The 21,540-nt window shown below is 46.4% G+C and overlaps 1 protein-coding gene across 15 annotated transcripts in view; it reads right to left on the bottom strand.

Annotated features, from left to right (window-relative positions):
* RIN2 (Ras and Rab interactor 2) overlaps positions 1–21,540 on the bottom strand; it is a 213,988-nt gene that overhangs the window by 50,597 nt on the left and 141,851 nt on the right. For 10 of the 15 annotated variants that reach the window (XM_061435527.1, XM_061435526.1, XM_061435525.1 and 7 more), the window contains one exon: positions 12,713–12,813. The exons of 2 other annotated variants lie outside the window; for them this stretch is intronic. In XM_061435527.1, the coding sequence (XP_061291511.1) occupies positions 12,713–12,813 (101 nt within the window). Of the gene's footprint in view, positions 1–12,313; positions 12,482–12,712; positions 12,814–21,540 lie in introns of those variants that run through there. 3 more of the 15 variants (XM_061435533.1, XM_061435535.1, XM_061435534.1) reach the window with 2 other exon arrangements.

Here is a 21,540-nt window from a genome sequence, read left to right as displayed (position 1 = left end):
ATGATATATATAAGGTGGGCTCCCAAACCAGATTCTACGGCTCCCTTCTGGGTGTTTGCATGGAGGAGGAACAGGCATCTTTGCACAAACCCATCCCTTCTGCCTGGGAATTTGGTACCTTTGTGATCTCCTTCACGGAAAACCCAACCTTACACTTTAACCAAGTTTTTTGTCTTGCCTCTACTCAAAGAACTCTGTGAGTTGAATCATCTGAGGACACTGGATGACTGAGTCTGCAGGCATTTGGAGGAAGGGTTATTGCAACTCCTTAAAATGCACCTTGGCTTTTGGCCTTTGTCCCTTTTCTTCCCTACATCCCAGCTCTCTGGCCCTACACACCACCTTTGGTCTCCTCTATCAGGTAGTTAGTTCTCTTCTTCAAAGGGGAGTCTGCCCACTGTGCCTGCTCCTTCCTGGCCAATCCCAGGTGTGGGCTGTAGGACTGAGTAACTCACAAGGGCACTGGATTTAGGATCTGAAGGGGTAAGAGGCAGGCTCCACCCAGGTTTCACCTTCCAGGCCCTCCCTGGATTTCCAGCAAATATAACTCAACTCTCAAGGAAGACTCAGAGTTCTTCCTGCAACCTAAGGGCTGGCCTTCCAGCCCTTCTTAAGAAAACTAAGAGTTTGTCTTTGTTTACACTGTAAAGGCCTATTACACAAAGAATGAATCAAGAGAAATGGATGGGGCTGGTAATTACCAATAAGTTGCTAGTGTTGTCAATAAAACAAAATGAGAACAAACAAACAAACAAAAACAATAAGAGCAGAGTCCCGGATTTCAAGTTGCTTTTGCTGAGGACTTAATTATGACTTAAGATTCATCTCCTTGCCTCTTTCCCTGACATAAAGAGCTGAGTCTGGCTACAAAGCAAAGAACTCAAAACCAAACCCCCCCTGGTAGGACAGAATAGATTACTTTTCATATTTTATAACTTTTCAGTGGTTTACAAAAATTGAGAGTAATTCCCAGAGAGTGCTGGATATACTAAGATAGTATATGGAAGCATGGTTTTCATTTTAATGTCCAGCATTTAATAGCCATATGGATTTAGTGTAATTTGCCATTATGGTGGAGGTATTAATTGACTTTTCTCCCCATTTTTTATTGTGGAAAAACACACATAATATAAAAGTTACTATCCTAACCATTTTTAAGTGGTGTTGAATACATATGCATATTGTTGCACAACCATCACTACTGATAAAAAAGAAATGACAGGCTCCAAATGGAGTCATTTGTGCTGAGCCCATTAAAACTTCCTAACTAAGCTAAGTATGGTTTCAACCTTCCTCAAGAATGTGACCTGTAAGCAGCCAACTTGAAATTTCCTGGTTAACACTAATAAGACATACTGTCTAATAGGCCCCTCCTTTTCCTTAGGAGGGTGACCTTGCTATAAACGATGAATTCTTTGCTAATAATTTCATTTTCCCATTTCCTCTCTACCTTAAAAAACCTTTCCTTTCCTGCAGCCCAAGGGAGCGCCTTTTTCCTCCGTAGAGGGAATGCTGCCTGATTTGTGAAGTATAAATTCATGAAGCCATTCACGTCCAGACTTCTTTTCCTTTTGCAAATCTAAAACTACCTTTTATTTATTTTTTTAATTTAATTTTATTTTTTAACTTTACAGTATTGTATTGGTTTTGCCATATATCAAAATGAATCCGCCACAGGTATACATGTGTTCCCCATCCTGAACCCTCCTCCCTTCTCCCTCCCCATACCATCCCTCTGGGTCATCCCAGTGCACCAGCCCCAAGCATCCAGCATCATGCATCGAACCTGGACTGGCGACTCGTTTCATATATGATATTATACATGTTACAATGCCATTCTCCCAAATCAGTGCACCCTCTCCCTCTCCCACAGAGTCCAAAAAACTACCTTTTAAACAGTAATTCCCATTCTTCCCTTCTCCCTAGTGCCTGGAAACCACCATCTACTTTCTGTCTCTATGAATCTGACGACTCTAAATCCCTCATATAAGCAGAGTCATGTAGCACTTGTCTTTTCATGGCTGGCTTATTAAATTTATCTTAAATGTAACACACAGCCAACTTAAAGAAAAATATCAGGCAAATGAATAGCAAAGATGGCACATGAATAAGTGAAAAACTGGGCACAACGGATGATGGGCTAAGATGATTCGAGTAAGAAGACTATTTTTCCTGTATTAATCTTCACAAACCTTCTCTTAGTTTCAGCAGGGAAGACCACCCTGAGAAGAGCATCTATCGCCTCTTCTCAGCCCCTCCTTGCGACATTCACACTTTTCCTCCCATTTCATTTCCTTTTATTTCCATTTTTTAAAAATTGGCGTATAATTGCTTAACAACGTTGCGTGAGTTTCTGCTGTACAACGATCTGAATCACCTATACGTATACGTCAAAACTGCTCTTGAGTGTCTGTAACTGGCTGCAACCCACCTGTCAAAACCCAGCACAGGGAGTCCCCTGCTGGTCCAGTAGCTAAGACTTTGTGCTCCCAATGCAGGGGGCCTGGGTTCCACCCCTGGTCAGGGAACTAGATCCCACACGCTGCCACTAAGACCCAGAGTGGCCAAATGAATAAACAAATAAATAAACAAATGCTTAATTTAAAAAAAAGAAAAAGCCTCTTAGGTAGAGAGACAGAAAAGACCAGCTCATCCCAAAAAGATACATCTAATAAAAATTTCTGGCAAAGGGACCAATTCCAAATGTTGCTAAACACACATACACATATACATAGCAAACACAAATTTCCCAGAAAACCTTTCATTTCAGAGATGCCTGGTAGCTGATGTACAATGATTTCCTAACACTCTCAGTCATGCAAACACTTCTTTAGAATGTGTGAAGCCAAATAAAACCCACTGTGTAGTGGTCCAGTCTGGAGGAGGGGGCCCCAGTTCATTCTGGCTGTATGTGGCTCCTTTCTCCGTTTATAACAGAGAATTTGCCAGGTGAGCTGAGAAGACTCTGACCTACCACTTGGGATGGAAATGTGATGGGCAGAGGCCTGGGAGGTGGCATGTTCTCATAAGGAGCGTGGCAGGTCTACCTTCATTGAAGGGAAATTAGAGGCCATCTAGAGGAAACTAGAGGCCATCTCCTTCTTTGAGGTCAAATGCTAGAAATTGGTAGAACTGGGCCCAGTCCTGAATTGTGCAGTTTCCCTACACCACAAAAATGGGTATTTTCATTCCCCAAGGCCTTTTTGTCCCCTTGAACTCCGCAAGGACAAAGATGAACAGATTTGAGGTGACGGGCTTTATCCCCCCTGGCCAAGGGTTGCTACTTGCTGGGGGAGGAGGGGAGGCCTTGACTTCGTCAAGAAGATTTCTAAAAGCAGTGACAGGAGGATTTTTATGAAAAAGCTCCATCAACTGAGGACCAGTTGGAGAGAACAGAACAGGAAAGGGAACATCAGGGGACGTGGCCCTGCCACTTGCAGGAGAGGAGAAGGATTCAGTGACTTTTTTACTTATGAACTTCCTGCCAATGACTTACCAGTGAGAGATGGAAAGGGCAGATAGGAGCCCGTGCTGGCAGGGTCTCCCCTCATTCCTGTAAAACTAAGAAAGGAACAAAGGACCTGTTGTCCTGGGCACCCTTGAAGCTGAAAACAGGAGCAGGAGCCAGGCGGGCTGTGTCTCACCCGCTGATCCCGGAGCCCAGCCATTGGCCAGCGTGGAGCTTCATGGAAAAGCAATTCTCCTTAGGGTCACACCACGGTGTCTCAGAGCCAGATTCAGTCAGACCCTGCATCTAACTGACCCGATGTTCTGCAGCAAAGTCAACTACCAATCCAGCGGCCAGCCAAGGTCTGTAAAGGCCGCAAGAGATCTGGGCCACCAGCCCCACAACAAAACTGGAATCTACTTCCAGGACACACTGTGCCTTTCCAGAATTCTCCAAAAACGTCCTTGTAAGTCAGCGAAAATCATAATCTACCACTCAGATGCCCAGGAAACACTGGCAGGACATGTACCCAGGCAAAGAACGAAAATAACCAACGAGCAATCAGAAGGGACTATATCTCAGGGGGTGGGTTCGTGGTAATACTGATTTTTATTTTTTGCATTATGCTTTTTCTACAATGTGCAGGTTTTGCTTTTGCTGATCAAAAAAGAAATCTTATATGTTCTTTTTAAAAGCCTTCCCTGGGACTTTGCTGGTGGTCCAGTGGCTAAGACTCTGAGCTCCCAATGCAGGGCGCCTGGGTTCCATCCCAGGTTGAGGAACTGGATCCCACATGCTACAGCTAAAACTTGGCTCAGCCAAATAAATAAACAAAAATAAATGTTTAAAAAAAAAAAAAAACCTTCCCCAATATCACCAGTCAAAATGGGCAAAACAACTGTTTCGGGAACTGTTGATTTAGAGGATGTCTTTACACCTGCTCACCTCATTCTTTAAGGCTGAGTCGCATCTTTGCTAAAACCGCCTCCCACCTGGAATTACCCACATCCTCGCTAAGGTCCCCAGGACATCTGGCACAGTCCACTATTATGTCCTCTTCCCATTATATGATATTTGTTGACCATTCTTTCTTCCTTAAGTTGTGTAACACTTTAGGCTCCTGTCTAGGTATGTTAGCAAATAGCACCCGCTCGAAACACATTTTATGTAAATTGAACTTAATTGTTGCCACTTTGGTAACAGTGTGAGAAAAGAGTTGGTCAGTCCACGTAGAATTCCTTGATACCATAATCCAAACACCTGCATAGTGGTTGGAAATCAGGAAACATCTTAAGGAACTGGGAGAAAACTGGTCAGGCAAGTCATGGCAGAATATCCTCACTGGCATGATGGGTCACTGTCTTACTGCAAAACTATTTCTGCTTCTGATGAACCGAGCTCTGTCCCCCCAAAAGCACCCCATTGTCCTGCTTCCACTGAAGGAAAGAGCAGCTGTGTCTATGGTGTCACTTGAGTGTTTCAGACAAATGGGTCTTCAACTCAAGTCAAAGAGCTTCTCTATCCTGTTTGCCATCAGATAGTCTTCGAGAAAGAAGGTGAACAGGCGAGGGCTGACAAATCAGAATTAATGGAAATATGCGTGGGGCTTCCCTGGCGGCTCAGTGGTGAACAATACACCTGCCAATACAGGAGATGTGGGTTCGGTCCCTGGGTCAGGAAGATCCTTGGGAGAAGGAAATGTCAACCCATTCCAGTTTTCTTGTCTAGGAAATCCCATGGACAGAGGTGGCTGGTGGGCTACAGGCCATGGGGGTCTCAAAGAGTCAGACACAACTTAGTGACTAAAACAACAATAGTGTTAATAATTCTTAGAAATAGATCATGTGTAAGATGAACATAAACTTTGGTAACAGTAAGCATTTTTTTTTAAAGAAAGAATCTAAGATGCTACAAGATATAGCTAAGATTCTGTAGCAAGTGATTATTGTGAGCTTCCTAGGAGACAAACCAACTTTTCTGACAGGTGTGGTTGGTTCTGGGCATGGTCTGCTCTCAGATGCTGTGGGACCTAAGGATGAGCCCCAAATTCTGAGGGGCAGACGGGTTTCCAAATATGGCAAAAGAGCAAAATATTGCTTTGCACATGACACAGACACTATGTCAGGAGACAGAACACAAAGCGATTTTGCCTTTGACGACTTGAACTTGTTCCAAAAGACCTCATGAAAAGATCCTCCAAGACTTTCAGAAGACCAAAAGTGGCTATAATCAGTGGAGAATAGTCACTCTGCATGTACTATTTCAAGAGGAAAAGATGGAAAGGAATAATACAAAGTGACATTAAATTCTGTACTTAAAGTCATCGATATTGAGGACATGTATTTATTAACTATGGGAAACTGTATTGGAGGCTAAAATGTATTCTGAGTTTAAATGAAGAATTTGAGCCCCCCAAATAGCCAAAATGGCTCTACCAGATTTGGGTGCATACGTTTCTTAGTTAGGGATTCTCAGGTGGCACCAGTGGTAAAGAACCCATCTGCCAATGCAGGAGACATAAGAGATGCAAGTTTGATCCCTGGATCGGGAAGATGCCCTGGAGAAGGGTATGGCAATCCACTTCAGTATTCTTGCCTGGAGAATCCCATGGGCGGAGGAGCCGGGTGGGCTACAGTTCATAGGGTCGCAAAGAGTTGGACACGACCTAAGTGATATAGGACACACATACTCACTGCAACTAAGAGTGTGCATGCCAGAACTAAAGATCCTGCTTGCCACAACTAAGACCCAACACAGCCAAATAAATAAGTAAATAAATTTAAAAAGGTAGATGACAGCAAGTGTAGATAAGAACAGAGCATTCAGAACTCTCACACACTGTGGGTGGAAGTGCAAATTGACATAATGACTTTGGAAAACTGTTGGGCACCATTTACTAATGTTGACTATATAAGTATCCTACAACCCATCAATTCATTCCTATGTCCCGAACTGAAGCTTGTCACACATGTTCCCCCCAAAGACACAAGAATGTTTAGTTCAGTTCAGCCACTCAGTTGTGTCCAGCTCTTTGCAACCCCATGAATTGCAGCACGCCAGGCCTCCCTGTCCATCACCAACTCCCGGAGTTCACTGAGACTCACGTCCATCGAGTCAGTGATGCCATCCAACCATCTCATCCTCTGTCGTCCCCTTCTCCTCCTGCCTTCAATCTTTCCCAGCATCAGGGTCTTTTCAAATGAGTCAGCTCTTCACATCAGGTGGCCAAAGTATTGGAGTTTCAGCTTTAGCGTCAGTCCTTCCAATGAATATTCAGGACTGATTTCCTTTAGGATGGACTAGTTCGATCTCCTTGCAGTCCAAGGGACTCTCAAGAGTCTTCTCCAACACCACAGTTCAAAAGCATTAATTCTTCAGTGCTCAGCTTTCTTCACAGTCCAACTCTCACATCCATATATGACCACTGGAAAAACCACAGCCTTGACTAGACGGACCTTTGTTGGCAAAGTAATGTCTCTGCTTTTCAATATGCTATCTAGGTTGGTCATAGCTTTTCTTCCAAGGAGCAAGCGTCCTTTAATTTCATGGCTGCAGTCACCATCTGCAGTGATTTTGAAGCCCAGAAAAATAAAGTCTGACACTGTTTCCACTGTTTCCCCATCTATTTCCCATGAAGTGATGGGACCAGATGCCATGATCTTCATTTTCTGAATGTTGAGTTTTAAGCCAATTTTTTCACTCTCCTCTTTCACCTTCATCAAGAGGCTTTTAGTTCCTCTTCACTTTCTGCCATAAGGGTGGTGTCATCTGCATATCTGAGGTTACTGATATTTCTCCTGACAATCTTGATTCCAGCTTGTGCTTCTTCCAGCCCAGCGTTCACAGCAGCATTATTCAAAATAGCTCCACACTGGAAACAATGCCAATATCCATCAACGGGAGAATACAACTTGTGCTGTATTCATAGAATGGAATACACACTGTATGATTCCAGTTGTATTAAGGCCCCAAACAGGCAAATCTGACTGATGGCAACAGAAGCCAGGAAAGTGTTTACTCCTGGGGTATGGAGATCAGAAGGGAGTACACTGGGGGGCCCTTCCTATGCTCTGGAGGAAGCTTAAAGCCTATCCCACATCTTCAACATTTTATTTCTTTACGCACCAGACTATTTTCTTGGGCTCCAAAATCACTGCAGATGGTGACTGCAGCCATGAAATTAAAGGATGCTTGCTCCTTGGAAGAAAAGCTATGACCAACCTAGACAGCATATTAAAAACCAGAGACATTACTTCACCAACAAAGGTCCATCTAGTCAAGGCTATGGTTTTTCCAGTAGTCATATATGGATGTGAGAGTTGGACCATAAAGAAAGCTGAGCACTGAAGAATTGATACCTTTGAACTGTGGTGTTGGAGAAGACTCTTGAGAGTCCTTGGACTGCAAGGAGATCGAACTAGTCCATCCTAAAGGAAATCAGTCCTGAATATTCATTAGAAGGACTGACGCTAAAGCTGAAACTCCAATACTTTGGCCACCTGATGTGAAGAGCTGACTCATTTGAAAAGACCCTGATGCTGGGAAAGATTGAAGGCAGGAGGAGAAGGGGACGACAGAGGATGAGATGGTTGGATGGCATCACTGACTCAATGGACATGAGTTTGAGCAAGCTCTGGGAGTTGGTGAAGGACAGGGAAGCCTGGCGTGCTGCAGTCCATGGGTTCGTGAAGAGTTGGACACAACTGAGCAATTGAACTGAACTGAACTGAGGTCCCCTAATTGCTTTATGAGCCTGGCGTCTTGCTCTTCCAAGAGGCTTGAATATGTTTAGAATCTCAAAGGGGCTGGCGACTGTCATTTGTCCATTCACTGAATATTTACTAAGTGTATGCTACCTGCCAGACACCATCCTGCGTGTTGAAAAAAAACAGCATTGGGCACAGATGAAGTCTCTGGTCTCACACAGCATAGTTTTTAGTGTCGGGGGCAGAAAACACAAACGTAAGCCAGTGAGTCCATTTCAGGTCTGTACAAGTTCTACAACTTTGAATAAAGCCAGAGACTTCCCTGGTGGTCCAGGGGTTAAGAATCTGCCTTGCAACGCAGGGGACACAGGTTCAATCCCTGGTTGGGAAACTAAGAGCCCCTACTCCACAACTAGAGAGTCCATGAGCCTCAAATGAAGGTCCCTGCAAGATGCAAAGAAGATCCCACATGTGGCTGCAATGAAGACCCAATGCAGCCAAAGAAATAAATTAATATTAAAAAAATAATAATAACAGCCAGCTGCGGGGACAGGAGAAAGGAGAGTCCATGGGTGACTGCTTCCTGCAGAAAGGGCATTCTAGGCAAAAGGAATGGTAGGATAAAGTCTGGGAGGTGGGAGCTTGCTTGGCCAGGAGCCCAGGGGCTGGAGTAGACAGATGGAGTAGGTGACACTGTCAGAAGAGATTTGCGGGGCAGGGGTGGGGGTTGGATCCCCGAAGGACTGAAGGCTACGGTGAAGATTTTGGTTTTAAATGGAAAACTACTAAAGGACTTTGAACGGGAGGGACATGACTTGGATTCAGATGAACTAAAGTCAGACCATCCTCTGACTTAGATAACAGTTCAGAGGGACTTCTCTGGCAATCCAGTGTTTAATACTCCACCTTCCAATGCAGAGAGTATGGATTTGATCCCTGGTCCAGGAACTAAAGTCCCACATGCTGCGGGAGCTGTGCCAAAAATTAAAAACAAAACAAAACAAAACAAAAAAAAACCAGCTCAGAGGTGGAGAATCGGTGAAGATAAAGCAGGGGCAGCAGGCAGGGTCTACTGCAGTGCTGGTGAGGAGTGGTCCCACCCTGGATCTATCTTATTGGCAGAGCTGCTAGAGTTTGGAGATAGAGGGGAAGGCAGTTATGAGACAAGAGGTGTCAGGGTTGAAGCGTTTGTGAAGGGAAACCAAGGGCTCAGTCCTGGTCTTTGTAAGTTTGAAATGCCAAGGGTCAGGCTGTGGGCAGCTGGATGCAAACATGTGGATCCAACAGAGGACCAGCCTAGGGATGGATACAAGCTGGGAACCTGGGAATGTTCTGGAGGTGGGAATGCTCGTAATGACGGATGGATGAGACGGAGAGAGGTAAGAGGAAGTGGAACCAAAAAGATTCCATTTAACCTATGGTTGGATCATAAGCCACAAGCCTGGATGGGATCACACAGGAAGTGGCTCTAGAGATGTCTCTGTAAACAAGATACTGTGCTTTCCACGTGCTAACACTGGGCCAAGTGCTTCACAGCTGTTAACTCCATCTTCCTAACAACTCAGAGGTAAAGCTCCGTTATTGTCCCTATTTTACTGATATGGACACCGAGGGTCCTATTCAGAAAAGAAAGGGGATGGTGCAGAGGCCGCTGGGAGTCCCAGGGTCAGGTGGGCAGGGGGACAAGGAGGAAGCAGCCAGTGGCAGGCGAGGTGAGAGGAGACCAGGGAGCCTGGTGTCCCTGATGCCCACGAGTGTCCCTGCAGGGGACAGAAGGTGGGAGCTGACCATGGATAGAAAAAAGGGACATCTTTACTTCCACTAACCTGCTTCCTTCTGCAATTAACTTCCTCCCAGTTTGAATGTAGGCATCACATCTCAGTAGTGCTCTCAGCCCCTGAGACCCTGTCACCACCAGCAGCCCCAGACGCTCTCAGGGTCAGTGCAGGCCTGCCTGTCCGCCTCCAGATGAGAGCGGCTCCTCAACCCACAGCCTGACCTGGCCTTTAACATGTCAGTAAAGGAGCACCTACGCTATGGAATCACACGTTAACAATTCTGATCCTTGTATCTCAGTTGTTCCCGCTGTCGCGCTACATATTTTATTTTATGCATGTAAAGTATTATCCCGAGGAGAGGCTCCATGACACCTGAAAAGGCTAAAGACCTCCAGCTCATCTCAATATTAACCACAGAGCAGCCACCGCAGGCAGGAAACCGAATCCTAACCTGGGGAGTCAGCGGGTACTTCACTTCGCATCCACCCAGACGCTTCCTGGTGACTGCCTGGGGCAGGTGACGGTAGCCCACAGCGCCCAGGCACCCTCACCATGGGTGACGTCACAAAGGAAGGTGACTGGGATGCCTTCCTGCAGCCACCAGAAGGTGCCCTGCCCACGTCTGGGGGTGGGGGTAGGAGATGAGGGTGGGATGGGGTTGGGGTGTGTCTTCTGTCTACAAGGCTCTCATTTGACTGGGTTCTGCTCCCCTCACTCCCACTGCTTCCCGGTCATCTGCCCTTCAGGGTGCTCTGTGCCAGGCTGACCCACTGTCTCCCTGTAACCACAGTCCTGCTCTGCCCTCATTTGCAAACAGCTCAGAGTCCTCCTCACAGTGCCTCTCCATCATCTGCCTCTCTTGACTTCTCCACTGGGCAAAATGGAGGGATTAAAACTGAGTCCCTGTTCCATGCTCCAAACAGTCAGTGAGAGATCCCAGCACAGAATCCAGAGGCTTCTCAGGTGGGCTTTTTCCATGTCACATGGGTCCCAGATCAGCAGAACTAGGGTCACGATAGAGTTTCCTTCAAGGGTCGTTAGGAGATTCAATGAGCTGGCAGATGTAATGTACTTAAAACAGTGGTCCACACGTGGTGAACACCATACACATTGTTAAAGATAATCTTGGAAACAGACATTACCATATGTAAAATAGATAGCCAAGGGGAATTTGCTGAATGACTCAGGGAACTCAAACCTGGGCTCTGTAACAACCTAGAGGGGTGGGATGCGGAGGGAGGTGCCACGGCTGTTCAAGTGGGAGGGGACATGGGTAAACCTATGGCTGAGTCATGTTGATGTTTGGTAGAAACCAACACAACATTGTAAAACAACTACCCTTCAATTAAAAAACAAACTAAAAAAAGATAATCTCAACTTTCCTATTTCCCTTCTAAAAGCCTTTAAAATTCATAAATTCAGTATCAACCAGTATAGCATTCAAGAATAACTGACACTAACGTGAAAAAGAAAAAGGTTTCGTGGGATGTTTATAGTCATTCTTAAATTTAAAAACCTTAAAGGAAATGTTAAGGGTGAAGAGAAAAAACCTGGAACTACATTGAACACGGGGCAGAAAATCTCTGATCAAAAATCACTGTGTATTTGTCTAGTTTCTGGGGAAAAAATGACCCCATTAAAACTGTTCATACCAAAGTCAAGGGGAAGTCACAGAATGCCAAGTGGAGGACCATCTAGTCTACCTCCAACATTTTTGTACAAAAGCAGAGGAGACAGCACAGAGTATTTGCACAGCTAAGGGGGGACTTATTCCTCCAGAGACCCAGGGTATGGACGCACAGACTCTCAGCTGCAGGGTGGCAGCTGCAGGGTGGCAGGGTGCCGCCCTGGGTCGGCTGGTTCTCCTTCCTCTATAGCAGGAACAGGTCGGGCTGGTTTGAAACTTGCCCTGACAACCAGATTCACCTGGTTTGCCTGCCTCTGCAGGACTCCTCCTGCCCAGCTCATGACTTGCAAGCAAAACCAACTCCAAAAATCTCACCCTCACACTGCACCAGGCAGCCTCAACCCCATTTCCTGAGAAAAAGGGGAAACTACTAATAAATCTGGCCTCCGAGGCACCAAGTGTCCATGGCATTTTCTACTGACTATGCCCTCCTGTCCTTGCAAAGAACTAGAGCTTCCAAGAACTAGAAGAGGTTTGGGGACTCTCCTCCAGCCTGCCCGCTCCCCACCTCTGTATCCTCATTCTGCAGAAAATGCCAGTCCTTAACTACCTACTTAGACCTTGTGTGTTGTGAACACAGCGTAACACAGGTAGCCAGTGCCTTTCTTCATCGCTTACAACCACATCCAATTTCCAATACGCTGGGTCACATTTTGGGCTAAGGGCCATGGAAGGTGCTGGGGTTGTTTCTGACCTGAGAATGCAAAACGAGTCCATCCTCTTTAGTGCTCCCTTCAAACCTTCTGGAGACAGACACGGGCTACACTGAATTCTGTTTTGCACACGGAGGCTCCCGCTGAGTTACTGTTTCCATCACTGTGAGAAGGTGGAGGTGGCAGACAGAACTTTAGGTTTCCGGGTTCTGATGCCAAGAGGAATGGAGAAGGTGTAAAGTTCAAGTGCCTTCAGATGGATTAATGTGAACCCAGACAACTGGTTCCTAGGCCACTCCCACCTCCTACAGAAGATTCTTCTGGAGTGGCCACCACACCCCCAGTTCCCAAACCTGCCAGGCGACCGGAACAGCTATCCTGGTGGCTACCAGGGTCACATCGCCCCCATCGTGTCCCCGATGCCTAATCGCCTCGGTCACCTGTGGGCTTCGGTGGGTCCCAGGCCATTTTCCAGGCTGACATCTGTCTGCACCATCTCCTGTTTCAGTTCGCCGATCTCCGAGGCAATTGTGTCAATGAGCTATTCAAAGACAAAAATAGTGTGACGTCAGGAAGTGGAAGAGGCGTGCCCAGAGCTGGGCAGCTTCAGCCACTTCAATAGGAGCACAGAGGTGACCACTTTTCTTTTCTTTTTTTTTAAATCCTGGCTTTGTGAATTTCCTTTACCCAGAGGAGGGGGGAAATAGGGAGGGAGCAGCTTCTGAGAAAGAGGAAGAACTTAGGTTTCGGTATCACCCTAAAATATGACATAAATAAAACAAAAAAATATGACACCCAGTTTGCTTTCTCAACATGAACTACAAAGAGGAATAAACAAATCTTGGCAAAACCAGGCTTCAACATTCCTACTGTCAAAGTGAACAGTCAAAATGGATGCCCTGGATTAAACTTTATACCATCCTTATTCTGGTTACAGAAAGATGTCTATTTCAAAGATACATACAGTTGGCAAATCAACTTCCAATGACTTGTTAGGGGAAAGGGAAGAGAGAGGATTGTGTGGGGGTAGGAGTGGGTGAGCAGGCAGTCAGGGAGCCGCAGGGGAAGAGATGGGGAAACGTGTCTTCTTCTCGGAGAAGACTTGTGTAGTCTTGCATGCCTTGCTTACATGCTTGGGAAGAAGCTACATCCGACCCTGAAGTTTGGTCTGAATTCTTGAGCCCCCCTTCCTCCCCACATCCACTCATTCAAAAGAATCTTCATGATGCTAATCAGGATCTGTGGAACAGCTACTCAAAGTGTCACCGCTCATTCATTTTTTAAAAAAATGTAGTACTTTTGCCTAGAAAATCCCATGGACAGAGGAGCCTGGTAGGCTGCAGTCCATGGGGTCGCTAGAGTCGGACACGACTGAATGATTTCACTTTCACTTTTCAGTTTCATACACTGGAGAAGGAAATGGCGACCCACTCCAGTGTTCTTGCCTGGAAAATCCCATGGATGGAGGACCCTGGTGGGCCGCAGTCCATGGGGTCGCTAAGAGTTGGACATGACTGAGCAACTTCACTTTCACTTTTCACTTTTATGCACTGGAGAAGGAAATGGCAACCCACTCCAGTGCTCTTGCCTGGAGAATCCCAGGGACGGGGAGCCTGGTGGGCTGCCGTCTATGGGGTCGCACAGAGTCGGACACGACTGAATTGACTTAGCAGCAGCAGCAGCAGCAGTTATTTTTTCATATGGGGCTTCCCAGGTGGCTCGTGGTAAAGAATCCACCTGCCCTGCAAGAGACACAGGTTCAGTCTTTGAATTGGGAAGATCCCTTGGAAAAGGTAATAGTAACCCACTCCAGTATTCTTGCCTGGGAAGTCCCATGGACAGAGGAGCCTGGCAGACTACAGTTGATAGGGTCACAAAAGAGCTGGACACACCTTAGCGGCTAAATTAACAGATGTTTTCATATAAATGTTACTTATGTCAACAAGAAACCAATTAATATTTTAAAATAAACATTTAAATTATTTCTTTCCTAATATAGCAGATATCTGTAGGTGTAACCCACACGTCAAGCCCTCCATAATTTTTCACAGTGTAAAGGGGTCCTGGGGATAAAATGCTTGAGAATCATTGTTCTAGCTTAAAGATGTTGTCGTCTTGCCTCAAGCAGCTTTTATTCCACCCAGACTCTGGAAGAAATTTCATTTTGAGTCTATAGGCTGTACCAAAATGTACCCTTATCTATTCATTCATTCAGATTTTTATGTCTACTCACTTCATGCTAAGCACTCCATGACATTTCTCATGGAGATAATACTGTATTTGGGACACAGACCACAGCACTGAGCATCGAGAAGTTACAGAATGAAAAGAGAATTGAGTGATGCTGTAGGCGGTAGCTAAAGGGTCACCCTAGCTATGGTGGGTGGTGAGGACAGGTCTTTTGAGGAAGTGATGAAGCCCTGAATGACAAGGGAGCCAAGAAAAGATCAGGGGAGGAGCCCTCCACACAGCGAGTCCCAGAGGCGAGGGAGGTTTGTGGAAAACTGTGGTCTGCCTGCCACCAGCCTTTGTCCACCTTCTAGATTACAGTACCCTTGGATTTGAATTTTCAGCTGAGAACCATTGGAGGGCTTTAGTAGGGGAATGGCCATTTTACTTGTTTTATGTTCTAAAAAGATCTCCTTGGCTGCTGGCTACACATGGTTTGTAAGGAAAAGCAGCAAAAGTAGTTACGAGGCAACTGCAATGGTCCAGGCAAGAGACGACGGTGGTATGGACCAGAGTGGTATCAGAGAGAAGGGGGCAAATCCAGGAATCACTGGACATGGAAACTGAGAGATGGATTGAATGTGAGAGAAGTCTCAAGGCCACTCCTAAGTTGTTGGCTTGAGCTATTAGATAGACGATAGTGCCTTTCACTGAGGAAAACATGGGGAAGGATCAGATTTGAGGAAGTAACCCAGTGGACACTGCACAGGTTAAGTTCTAACTGAGTTGCTGGTTGGTCATCAATTCAATGTATTAAGTGACTTCTAATACTAAGGGTGGAACAACTTATACATTTGGAAGTCACTGGAATAGGTCACTGTGACAAGGAGAGACTATCTATGGGGGGTGGGGGGGATGGATAAGGGGCCCCAGCAAACAGCTGTGTGCACTCTCAGCACTTAGAGGTCAGGGGATAGGGGGCCAGCCAAGTCCATCCCCTTTGTGTGTGACTGGAGTGCAGGCTGTACGTGGAGCTTCTGGAAGCACTGGGGCCTTAGAAGAGGAGATAAGGGGATTTCCTTTGAGACACATTCCAGAGGCAAAAATTAAAAGTCTGACAATGTCAAATCCTTGAGGATGTGGGAAAACAGGAGCACTTACATGTTGCCGGAGCCATGTTTGGCAAGCACATTGGAAAGCCGTGTGTGGTACCTTATAGAGACACAGACTCCCGTGCACATGCTTGAGAGAAACCCACGCCCCTGGGTGAGATGAGAATATTGGCCGCACTGCTGTTTGTAAGAAAACCAAATTATAAGCACCTAAATGTCCACCAACTGGAGACACTGGATAAATGGAGGTATAGAATACTCCACAGCGGTTAAAATGAATGAACTAGGACTTCCCTGGTGGTCTAGTGGTTAAGACTCTGCATTTCCACCGCAAAGGGCATGGGTTCAATCCTGGATTAGAGAAATAAAATCCCATAAGCCTGCCCAGCGTAGCCAAAAAAAAAAAACCGAAAGAAAAAGAAGCAGATTATATACATCAACACACAGGCAAAAGCTCAAACAAGTTTTCATAAAAGCAAAAAAAGAAAAGTGAAACAGATTACACTCAGTATATGAAGTTTAAAACTAAGCAAAATTGTACTGTTGAGTGTTTGTAGATACATATATGAAAACGGATGACTCCAAGATGCAATCATCTTGGGTTAATCATCTAGGGTTAATCATCCTAGTTCTCAGGAAGAGAAGTGGATGCAGGTGTGTACAGATGGATAGAGGTGTGCACAGGTGGGTGGAAGTGTGCACAGGTGGACAGAGGTGTGCACAAGTGGACAGAGGTGTGTGCACAGGTAGATGGAGGTGTGCACAGGTAGAGCATCTCAGCCACTTGCAGCACTTCATTTCTTAAAGTGGCAAAATGATGATACTAGATGGAGCTAGTGATGAGTGTAATATCATGCGATTTTCTGTATGTTTAATTGACTTCGTCATCAAACTTATTTAGTTCAGTTCAGTCACTCAGTTGTGTCCGACTCTTTGCGACCCCATGAATCGCAGCACGCCAGGCCTACCTGTCCATCACCAACTCCCAGAGTTCACCCAGACTTGAATATGTAGGAAAATGGACAAAGGAAGGACTAAAAAGGTGGGAGTGAGTAGGGTGAGCTGGGGGTGTCTGAGTGTCTGTGCAGGGGTCCCCCCTCCACTTTCTAGGGCAGGAAGGTCACACATGGCCCATGATGGAGCAAGCAGGCGTGCCCTGGGGAGGCCCAAACTCGACCTCCAGCAAATCTCAAAGGAAAGATTCCCAACCCAGCACATTCATCCTTTCTGCCCTCAGTCCCCTTCACGGCCATCATCACGAACTGAATGGCTTTCCCCGAGAGAAGCAGCTGACCCCTCCAGCCAGCTTTCTTTGTCCCAAACACACACTACAATCTGTGGTTGTCACTCAATACACCCAGATGGCAAACCACAGGTGGCACCCCTTATCTGTAAAGCAGAAGGGAAGGGCCAGGACCCCAAGGCATGAAGGTGGCTGACCACAGAGGCTGCCCTGGCTGGATGACTCTGGGACGCTCTGGATGGATTGAGGGCGTTTTCACCCCTTTCATCTCCCCTCTCCACCCCTTTTGACCCCAACTCATCCATCAGATGGCACAGATTTACCTGACAGATGGACCAGAGGCTAGGGTTCCAGAGCCAGGCTGCCAGAAACAAGAGTCACCCTAAAATGTCTGCTGCTCCCTGAGGTCAGCCCAGAGGTCCCTGATGGGATGTAAGCTGCTCCCCACCACTGTTCCCAGATACAGGTGTGTTTGATTGGTTTTAATTCTGGCAGATGTTTGACCTCACCCCTTATGCTCTCATGTTCTTCCAGATTTCATTCTTTGAGGGCAAACAGGGATAACTTAACACCCACCGAAGGGGAAGCAGTGTGAACCAACGTTTTAGCCTTTTCCTGGGCTAAAGCCAACAGCAGTCAGTTTCAGTGTAAGCTGCTTCATTCAAGTTTCTCCAAATCTACTTACACAACCTGAGACCCCAGCACATCCGGGTCTCTGTTAGAACTCCTCCAGCGGGGAAGGGGCTGCCTATGCATGTGCCAAGCTGGAAGCCAGTGTGGCTTTCCGCAACCCTGTATGGCTGCCCTAGACATGTGTGGATGCCCGAGGGGGTGGCAACACAGCCAAACGGCTATTACTCAGTGAACTGGCACCAGAGATGGGCCTCAGGTTTCAGGGCACAGAGCCAGTGAGACAGTAGTACTTGTTCAAAACACAGTAGCTATGTTCTCTCCAGAAAACCCCACAAGCAGCAACATAGTCAGGGCACAGACAGCCTGCCTGGAGAAAGTCAAGGCATGGCCTGTGTTCTGTATACCCCTCAGGGCTGGGGTGCAGAGCAGGGAGAAGGCTGCTGGTAGGATCAGCTGTTTCTGCATCCGCCACAGGGGGAACAAGCCTGGGGCTGGGTCTCTGCGTCCCTCCTCCATTCTGCTCAGAAAGCCAGTGCCCCCGCCCTGGGCTCCAGAACAAACTACAGGTAGTACTCCATGGGATGAGTTTCACCCTACCCTGCAGCCAGGCCAAGGGCAGGAGAATTCGGGAAGCCCCAGGTTCTTTCCCGAGATCACACCCAGGGCTCGACAACATGGAACCTGTGCAGCTCCAGCCAGGCCCATGAGTCTACACTGATATGGACCAATCTGTAATTATTCTGTGTGGGTCATGTGCCTGTCAGGGGAACCTCACCAATGGGGCCACACTTCCAGCAGCAGGGGGCACAGTGTGTGAGGCAGCCCGCTTTGTAGCCCCTACCTGACAGAGAAATGAAGTGCTTCCTACCATATCAGTAAACAATGATGTCACAGTCGTCAGCGATTTCAGCCCTCCAGGGCATTCAGGAAGGAGGAAAAATACCTGAGATCTAACAGCCATCAGATTGCAACCACTCCCTTCAGAGAGCCCAAGGGAGCTCAGTTTAGTTCAGTGGCTCAGTTGTGTCCGATTCTTTGTGACCCCTTGGACTGTAGCACACAAGGCCTCCTTGTCCATCATCAACTCCCAGAGTTTACTCAAACTCATGTCCATCGAGTCGGTGATGCCATCCAACCATCTTATCCTCTGTCGTCCCCTTCTCCTCCTGCCTTCAATCTTTCCCAGCATCAGGGTCTTCTCCAATGAGTCAGTTCTTTGCATCAGGTGGCCGAAGTATTAGAGTTTCAGCTTCAGCATCAGTCCTTCCAATGAACATTTAGGACTGATTTCCTTTAAGATGGACTGGTTGGAGCTCAGGATGTGAAAACAAAAAACACCCAGGACACTGGCCCCAGATAGTTAAGATGCATATGAAAGGGATGATTTCAGTGAGCCCAGACTCCTGCATCTTCCCATATACAGAAAAGCGCTAAATTCCTTGTGATATCTGGTTCTCTTTAATTCACAAAAATACTTTTGATGTTCAGACTACCTACCCTTTGTTGCAAAACTTCTATATAACCCGGCTCCTCACCGATCCCCTCACCCCCCTCCCCTGGAGCAATTCTCTCAAGACTACTTGAGATGCTACCTCCTGGGCTTAAGTCCTAAAAATTTCCGTTGAATAAAACGTAACTCTCATCTTTTACGTTGCAACTATTTTTTTGTTTTTTAAGTCGAAAGAGGGGTGGTGAGGACCCCAGCTGTGGCTCAGAAAGACCTACCTTCCAATCCCAGCCCGACCCCTGTCAGCTGAGTCCTGAATCCCTCTGTACCGACTTATTTCTGAACCCCTGATATTAGGGCTTGGGTTTGGATGAGTTCATAGGATGACGAGATGAAAACACCTTGGAGCCTGCCCCTAAATGCTCTCACATTTTCTTCCTAGTTCAGTCCTCTCTTTATATGAATGGTGACCCGCTAGGAAGCAGAGAGCTGATAAAGCTGACACTTAAAAACAGACTCATTCACCTCCCTGCCTGCAAAGAGGTTGTTTCATCTCCGCTACAAAAGATTAGTGTTCCTGGACTCCAACCCTCCTTCTGCCTGTCTGCCCCAAAGTCTCTAAGCTTGAGATGTGCACACTAGATAACAATTTTCCCCAATGGACTGATGGACCAGGAGAGAAGTTGTCTGACACCCTTGCTTGCAGGGCAGGCTGGAGGGAGGGGAAAGGAGGGACTCAATCTTGCTTTGTTTATTTTAGAGTTAGATAAGAGGAGAGAGATTCTCTTGAAGGTCAAGTTAAAAAGAAAGTGTTTTTAGAGCAAGTTCTGATACAGGAATTCCAGGACTAACTCAGGAATGTTATCAGCGGTTCTTGAAAGGATGTGTCACTGACAGATGAAGACTTGAATCCTAGGATGTGGGAAAAGTCTGACTCCCAGCCATGGAATTTCTATTCCCCAAGTGCATTGAGTTGGCCTTGGGATATGATGGGCCTTGACAATCTTATCAGCTCTGTGGGCTTAGACCCACCTCCAGGTCACAAACAACCACTGACCCTCACAACTGCCTTTCCTGTTTCCGCTGAGCTGCCGGAGCCTCTAGGTCTAGTGGGCATACCCCATGCTGGAGTTTTCCTAAAGCAATCTGGAAAATAATTGGCTTGTTACAAACTTTCAGAAGATTCTTGCCCCAGGAACTGTCACCATGGAAACAAAGAAGTAATGAAGGCTGCTTGCCTTCACTTGTAGAGGAGTGTCTGGGGACTGACACTGGAGCATCTTGGAATCTGGCCCTTTTTTTGTTTTTATGTGTTAGTTGCTCAGTCATATCTGACTCTGCCACCCCATGGACTATAGTCCCCCAGGCTCCTCTGTCCTTGGGATTCTCCAGGCAAGAATATTGGAGTGGGTTGCCATTTTCTCCTCCAGGGGATCTTCCCAACCCAGTGATTGAACCTGACCTCGGATTGAATCCTCCCTGCTCTGCATTTGAGTCTTAAAGTCCAGAGTCTTAACCACTGGACCGCTAGGAAAGTCCCACCCTTGGTTAATTCGTTTCAAGTGGGAATGGTTTTCCACCAAAGGGACAAACCATGTAGGGATATACTTAGGAATACCCCATGTATCCATTCTATTTTGATAAATGCTTAGTTCGTTTCTAATATGTTGCTGTCACAATCATGATTGTGATGAGCAGCCTTGTGTACCGTGTGAAAACTCAAGAGAAAATGCCAAATTGTAGGCACATAGGAGGTACCATGTGGCTCTCCAGGGGTCTGTGCCCAGCTGCAGTGCCTCCACCTTCTTTGAAAACATCCACCTCACTTGTCAGCATTTACTGTGTGTTAGTCGCTCAGTCCTGTCTCTTTGCGATCCCATGGACTATATAGCTCGCCAGTCTTCTCTGTCCATGGGATTCTCCAGCCAAGAATACTGGAGTGGGTTGCCATACCCTCCTTCAGGGGATCTTCCCAACCCAGAGATTGAACCTGAGTCTCCTGCATTGCAGGTGGATTCTTTACCATCTGAGCCACCAGGAAAGTATCAATTTTTTTAAGCTTTGGCTAATCTGATACATGGCTTTTTATTATCTTAGTGCTTTTCAAAGATTATTTTTGTTGGGAAGGAAGAAATTTTTCTCTGCCCTTCTACACTCTTCTGGCTGGTCAAAGAATTAAGAATTAAAAAAAAAAGTGGGAACGTCCTTGGATGTCCAGTGGTTAACACTCTGAGTTTCCACTGGAAGGGGTGAGGACTCCATCTCTGTGGGGAACTAAGATTCCACATGCTGTGTGGCAGGGCCAAAATAACTAAAATAAATTAAATTAGGATGAAACAGGTTAACAGCAGAAAGTCAAACAAAGTGTAATAACATGTACACATCGGGGGGAGCCAAAAGAACCAAAATGGCCAAACCCTTTAAATATCACCTTCAGCTAAAGACAAAAGAGGGCTTCAAAGGGGAAGGAAGGTAGTTCTTAGGAGATGGACCAGCAGCTGTTTGGAAAACAAAGGTTTGCTGGCCCCTGCAGATACAATGGGCCATGACTTCCCATCCACTGCCTCATGTGAGTTAGAGGCTTCTAGGCAACGGCTCCCTTCCTGGTACAGGTCCTCTATCTGCGTTTTTTTAGGCAGTTTAAGGGGAAGGTCAAAGGTTCTT

This window comes from Bos javanicus, chromosome 13 (genome assembly GCF_032452875.1).
Source record: "Bos javanicus breed banteng chromosome 13, ARS-OSU_banteng_1.0, whole genome shotgun sequence".
Lineage (NCBI taxonomy): Eukaryota > Metazoa > Chordata > Mammalia > Artiodactyla > Bovidae > Bos > Bos javanicus.
The sequence above is the reverse complement of the archived record's forward strand: the minus strand, read 5'-3'. Positions and strand labels throughout refer to the sequence as shown.